This window comes from Galeopterus variegatus, unplaced genomic scaffold (genome assembly GCF_000696425.1).
Source record: "Galeopterus variegatus unplaced genomic scaffold, G_variegatus-3.0.2 Scaffold1225, whole genome shotgun sequence".
Classification (NCBI taxonomy): domain Eukaryota; kingdom Metazoa; phylum Chordata; class Mammalia; order Dermoptera; family Cynocephalidae; genus Galeopterus; species Galeopterus variegatus.
In genome coordinates this window covers 330,006-337,284 of record NW_007727336.1, presented here as the reverse complement: position 1 = coordinate 337,284, position 7,279 = coordinate 330,006, and the positions used below count along the sequence as shown (strand labels likewise).

Here is a 7,279-nt window from a genome sequence, read left to right as displayed (position 1 = left end):
AGCGCCGCCGCGCTTCCCAAGCGGCGCACCATCCAGTGCGCCACCGGGCCGGCCCCTAAATTATAAATTTTAAATAAATAATACATATTCCTTTTTAAGAAACATTAAAACCAAACCAGAACTGATTGCTTTTTTTTATGTACATGAAAAAAATTTAACGAAAAAAACTATATACCCTTGGCAAATATTAATGTAAGTTCAGAATGAACACTGAAAAGTTCACACTCTCTTAAAACTCTCTTCTAAATAATATTTCTGGTTGAATACTTATTTATGAATGCAGAAGTGCTGTGAGGCTTCACTTATTTTGCACAGAAAGTGATTTCATTTCCGATTCTCACCCTTCTTCCATTTTCATGATTCTCCACATCATTTAGGAAAGTTGGCATAATAAGGTATCCAGGGCTGGGATTTGTATTTGGGGAACTGAATTATTCACTAATAAAGATTTTTCTACTAGCTAAAACCCTATACCATCATTTAGTAAGTGGCCTTTATAATAAAGAAAAACTAATTATTTGTCAGATAAAGTGTTTTATGTATTTCACTTTCGTTCTAATGATATTGCCTAACATTCAAGCAACTAACCGAGATGTTAACTCTTGCTTTATTGCTTTTGAGGACATTTTAATTATAGGAATTTATTTGAATCATCAGTTTTACTGTTAGAGCCAAATCTTTCTCATGGGTTTATGGGAATATATGCCACCAGGCAGTAGATTAATAACTATAAAAAAACCACATGAGGGCCGGCCCTGTGGTTCACTCAGGAGAGTGCGGTGCTGGTAGCGCTGAGGCCGCGGGTTTGGATCCTATATGGGGATGGCCAGTGCGCTCACTGGCTGAGTGTGGTGCTGACCACACCGTGCTGAGGGTTGTGATCCCCTTACCGGTCAGGGGAAAAAAAAAAAAACCACATGAAAAGGTCACTGCAAATCTCAGATCAAAACTTGTGGTTTTCTAGATTTTGCAATCCACCAGCTTTTTTAAGCTTCTTTTTAGTAACATGGTTTTTATGGCAACATCACTTAGCTTTAGACACTTGTAATCATTAAGGCAGCCCCAAGGTGCCCCTCACTTGCCCATAGTGCCAGCCTCCACCTACCAAGGAGGGGGATTGATCAGCATGTATCCATTTTCACAGATGAGCCCTCCTTCTGTGATACACATGGCAGAAAAATATGATAGTGACAGAGACTCTTTTTTCTCCAAAAGATTTGAAAAACAGACTGGATTGGAGTCTGAACCACAGCACTTGGGAGGGCTCTTTCTGGAGAACCGCAGCAGAAAAGAATTCTCTTTGCTAGTGAATTCTTCTGGCCCTTTGCACTGTCATTCCTGGAGCATTTGAGTATGCTTGCCAAGCAGCTAACGGCTCCCTGATCAGCGCCCCTTCCCCCTGCCCACTTTACTTGAACTGTGTTATGGGAAACGGCACCAGGGAGAACTTTGGGTTTGGGCACAAGGAACCAAATTGTCAGTCTATTCTGAACTTCTGTGGAATACTCAAGGAGTTAACCAGAGTGATTTTGGCTTCACTGGGCCTCCAGAATTTTTTGTATAACAAAGACTTGGACACTGGAAAATACATTTAAAACCTGAGCCAAGTATGGAGTTTAGCAGGAGGTAGTTCAAGAGGAATAACCGACGGAAAGGCATGGATCCTTCTGGTACTTTCTGCCTGTGGCCAGCTGAATTACGAATGTGTTACTTGGGCCAAGTGTTTTGAGAAGCTGGATCTCTTGATGGGGAGGAGCAGCACTGCTTCACTTCCCAAACTGGAATCTCTGATCTGCAGCGTTCTGCAGATGGGTCCGCTTGCCCTTCCTTCCCCGCCCCCTCCCCCATGGGAACAAAGTCCCCAGGCTCTGGAAAGTAATGCTAAGAAAACAAACACTACAAAGGCTGGTAACAGGGGGATATCTCTCTTGAATGTTTTTTGTGACCATCTAGGTTCAAGGAGGGGGGTCCCCCAGCTACGTGAGCCAGCAGGGTCTCTTTGTAGTAGGCATCTGTATGTTTGGCCAGATGTCCTCCCAGTGGAGGGCAGAGGGGGAAAGATAAAACAGAACTCTTATTAAAAATAAGTCGGGGAGGGGGGGAGAAAAAACAAGAGAGAGAGAAAGTGTGTGGAGTGGAAAGGGAGGCCGGGCAGCGCCATCTGATATTGATTAAATGCTGATACAGCCAGCAGAGAGAAACACACACACGAGGAAGTGCCCCTGTTCTTTGGAATGTGAGCCAGTGTCAAGGTCTGGGAGCAGATCTGCAGGAATGCCACAAGATGCCCAGTGGCAGCACACACTGGCACACAGGGATGAGTGGGAGGGAAGGACATGTTGGAGTCAGGACATGTGGCTTCTGATCCTGCTTCTACTTGCTGGCCCTCACTTTTCCCATCAGAACACAATGACGCTTGACTAAATGACCTCTGTGCTGCCTTCTAGCCCCAGGTTCTGTTATGTACCATAATCTCCATTCTAACCAAATTTTCTGAGGCTCTCCTAGTGAAACGTAAGAAATCACCCTAGAGAGACATAAAGAACTCACCCAAGACAGTCCTAAAATCCAAAAGGAATGAAACCCCCATCAATCATGAAAGTGTCATCCAGTTTTCTACAGGAGGTTGATCCGGCATCCCTGTGTCTGTCATCCATCTGTGTTTTACTGTTGCCACCAAAGCAAGTTTGTTGTTTCTCAACATGGAATGTGGCATGTTTGTGGGTCTACCTGTACTCCCCCCTCTCCCAATTTAAAAAATATTTGCTCTCTTTCTGGATGTAAGCAGTCTTTGTTTCATTTAAATACACCAGATTATAGAGAGTTTAAGAGCTGGTATGTGTGTGTGCATGTGCATGTGTGTGTTCATCTATTAGTTAAGGGTGAGCCATTGACAGTTTGTTTTTGGCGTTTTTGGAAAATGTCATGAGGACAGCAGTATCTTACTACAGGGTGAGACTGGATTCTTGTGGGAATGGGAGAGGAAGCTTCCATTGAGATTAAAAGATCTCACTCTAGCATGGTTGCAGTGGAAATGGAGAGAAAGGATGACCAGAGAGAGGGACCATGGCATAGTGGAGAGATTGTGGTGTTAGATGACCAACACAGGTTGGAATCCTGGCTGTGACGGTGTATGGGATGTCATCTCAGCTCTCACCACCATGCTCCTTGCAGGGTTATTTTACAGATTAGAGGTGCTGTGTGTATAGTACCCAGTGCAGAACCTGGTACAGTGTAGGCAGTAAATGAACATCAGTAAACTATAGATGATGGTGATCATGATAGAAATATCCCACAGGAAGATTAACAGGGCCTGGTGGCTGATTGAATTGGAGAATAAATAGAAGAACTCATGGTGCCTTTGAGATTAACCACCTGAGGGATTGGCATGGTGCTAGTGTTTAGGTTGGGTGAAAATAAGAAAGTTAGGTGGAAGTTGGAGATCTGGTTTGGCAGGGCTAGTACTGAGGTCAATTCAGAACATAAGAGGTGGTGCTGAGACATATAGAAGGAAAAGGACATACAGAAGGGAAAAGGAAGGGAAAAAATTGAAAACCTGTAACACAGAGAAGCTGATTTACTATAGGTCTGTTTGATCAGTACAGTTGATGCCAGGAATTGGCTAACCAATGATTGATCCAGCATGACCATCTCCTAAACTAAACCCTTGCTCCTAAAAGTGTGGTCCTTGGACCAGACTTCACCAGACCTTGTAAGAAATGCAGAATCTTAGCTCCTCCCTCAGACCTACCAAACTGGAATCTGCATTTCAACAGTGTGATTTGTAGGCACTTTATAATTTGAGAAGCACCCTTCTAAAGTGTGGTCCCCAGACCAGCAGCATCAACATCATCTGGGAACTTGTTAGAAATCCACATTCTCATACCCCTCATCAAACCCCCTGAATTATAAACACTGTGTTTTAATGAACCCTTCAGGGGATGATGGTGCACCCCCAAGTTTGAGAAGCACTGCTCTAAGTCATGAAGCAGATAGATTGGATCCCTCCTCCCCTTGTGTCTACAGCCCAGATCGCCAGAGGGGTCAGTTGAACCCTGAGAGCTAAATTGGAGTCATTGTTATATGCTGTTTCTCTCATCATTTTGCATTAAACACAGCTGAAGAACTCTTTTCACTGAAGAAGGGAACTATGCGTAAAATTACAAACCAAAGGAGAGAAACTTCGAATGTGGCTTAATCCCCATGACTTACCCATCAGAAGTTATTGAGCACAATTATGGGAGATCAGTCCTTTATGTGCTATTGCTCCTGGGGGATGCTATTCGTAAGACACACATAAGGAAACAGGTCAGGAAAACAGGAGTCTCCTGATACTCCTTAACAATGAGATTTTCATGTTAAAATGTCCACAGTCTTTGTCTTCTGTGTTTGTAATCAATCAGATGGAAAGTTCCCTTTTTATGGGTTGTTTTCTGGAGTCACTTGCATCAGTAATGCTGGTTTACCACTTAGACTAGAATGTTTTTCAAAAAATTGAACGGTAAGCAGTAAAAATTTATCTCCACTTGTCAAAAATGTCTGGTTTTTCTGTTTGTTCCATAGTTGGTATTCAAATCACTGTGATAAAAAAGGATCATGTCTGTTTTCTGTACACATGTAATATACAGAAGTGGTTATGTATTGAGCATTTAATCATAAAATTACCTATGCTTTCTGCTGTAGGTTAGAGTATATTACAACCAGTGGCATTTTGGTAAACCAGTTGTCTGGAGGTGGGGGTGGGGAAAGAATCCTAATTAGTGATGTTTGCCAATTTCCATGGCATCAGTACTCCCCCTTGGGCTCATTTCAAGCTACCAATAGTTAAGGAACTGGCTCCAATACACCACTGAAACAAACATCAAGGGACAAATCGTGATTTTTGGGGGGGAGGATTGTGTTTAAATTGCCGTAGGTCCAATGACGTCTGAAATAAGTAGAAGTGTTCAAATCTTTTGTCACTTAAAGATTTTTATTGAAATTATAATTGTAATTATCATAATGGAATTTGATATCAAACTATTTTCTATGAAACAAATTATGCACTCTTTTTAAGTCATATTAAATACAATTATATCAACAATGATGCTATTTAAAGTGCTTGTGTTGCTAAAGTGGTGAGTTTGTTTAATTTTAAAATATTTCTCATAGTATACTAAGGTATATGTAAAAGTTATTCTTGGCTGGCCGGTTAGCTCGGTTGGTAGAGCACAGTGTTATAACACCAGGGCCAAAGGTTTTGGATCCCTGTACTGGCCAGCCACCAAAAAACAAATTATTCTTAGTCACAGTATTTGAACCAAACTGCAAAAAGATACTGTTTGAAATGCTGTTTTTGTTTATTGTTATTATTAAATTTTGACTTCTCTTACAGGTATTCAGGAAGGAACACAATGTACCAAATGTAAAAATAACTGGGCACTGAAGTTTTCTATCATTTTATTATACATTTTGTGTGCCTTGCTAACAATCACAGTAGCCATTTTGGGATATAAAGGTAAGTACTTTCTTTTTTCCTTCCAAATAGAAAGTTTCCCTTCATTAATTTAAGCATGAAAAAAACTCATCTTTGTAGGTATGAAGTATTTTATTCATACAACTCAGGTACAAAACTTGGCAACATTGTACGCTGACATCTGTCTTGAGCTTGTAGCTGTGGGATCTGAAAGGGGGAAAATAGTAATTCTTTTTCACTCATTTCAACAATAATAATGGTCGTCCATGAGTTATAAAGATTGTTCCTCTGTTACTTTTTCCTACCTATTTCCAGCTACTCCCCTCTTCCTCTATTTTATTTTTATTTTTATGTTATCTCTATGAGGCTCTGTGGAAACCCTGGAAGTCGGGACACAGGAAAACTACTGACAGAGGATAAGATCTTCAGATACACAACTTACTTCACCCAGGATTGGCCAACTAGTTCCCTTTTTTCTCTTCAGCACATTTACTTGGGTCACTGTTGTTTATATAGCTCCATAAAAATATTGTCCTGTAGAAATTAAACACAGAGGAAGCATTGTCACCTCAAGTCTACTTTATGGGACGTTAGGCCTAAATGGGTCTGGTTTAAGGTAAGGGAAGATTTTCGCCTGAATTCTTCAGACCTGTAGACAAAGTAAGTTCTCCCATCCCCACCCCCTTCAGAGACCACAGGTAGAAGGTATCATGATTCAGAATCATGAACTACATAAACTCTTTTATAGAAAACAGCCAGGGAAGGCTTCCTGTCAAAGATACATAAGACAGACATACAGACACGTCTGTGTGGGTTCAGCACAGAGGCAGACGTACAGTCTGCTGATCTTCAGTCCCTCCATCAGCAGCCCCTCAGCTGCCTTCCCTCAGAACTGTCAGATTCACGTGGAGAATTACCGCACGTCTCCCTCACGGTTCCTTGGCACAGAGACCTGACCTAGGAAGAGAAAGATGCAAAGTGCATTCTGTCCAACTGGTAGTTCCTCCCACATCCCTCCGGGTGCTTAGTGCTTTCCTGAGGACACAGTGTATTGCAATGAGAATGGGCTTTGGAGCCAGGCGGTCCAAGTTCAGTTCTTCATCCTGCCATTTTTAATACGATCATGCATGTTCAGTAAGTACTTGCTAGGACGCTTGCTAAGACCTCTACGTGGGTATATAACCAGGGTATGAATAATAACCTGTTGGAGTTTCTTATTTCTTTTCTGCAAAATGGCAGGAAATGATGCCACTTTTAAGGTGACTGGGATGAGCAGATGACATAATAGAACCCCTGTCCCGTACTCGGTTCCGGTAGATAATGACTGTGTCTCCCTGTTCCTTCTTCTTAACTGCATTTACACATTAGAATGGCAAAACATGTTAAAAATCCTCAGTATCATCAAGGCTTTTTAGTCCCACCTCTAAGGCCATATACATGGAAAATAATGTGCATCATAGAGTCTGTTGACTGATAAATGTGGGCAGTGGAAATCTGGAAAGGTGCCAGGTCATTTTATCCATTTGCGATGACTTAATCTAACCTTGGAGTACCTTAAGTTTTTAGATGAAGCAGCAAAAAGAATACTTGATTAAGAAAGGCTGTGAAATCATGAGTGGGGCTGGGCAGAGGGGCAGGGTGGGGACCTAGTGAGGGAAAGGAGGGTTTTCTGTGTCCCAGGTGACTCAGACCAGCTCTCTTCTTCTTGTGGATTATCTAGGTTATTACTCGTTTCTCCATGACTTTTCCCAGTGAGCCAAGATAAAGGAGAAGCTTGAAACCAAACAACCATTTAATAAGTACCTTTTTCTTTTATTTCTCTCT

At 41.8% G+C, this 7,279-nt stretch overlaps 1 protein-coding gene across 1 annotated transcript in view; it reads left to right on the top strand.

The window, feature by feature from the left end:
* The first annotated feature begins 4,203 nt into the window (after positions 1–4,203).
* The window catches only part of COLEC12 (collectin sub-family member 12), a 46,771-nt gene continuing 43,695 nt past the window's right edge, over positions 4,204–7,279 (top strand). Inside the window, exons 1-2 of the mRNA XM_008575713.1 lie at positions 4,204–4,285; positions 5,375–5,497. Coding sequence (XP_008573935.1) covers positions 4,204–4,285; positions 5,375–5,497 — 205 coding nt within the window. The remainder of the gene's footprint in view (positions 4,286–5,374; positions 5,498–7,279) is intronic.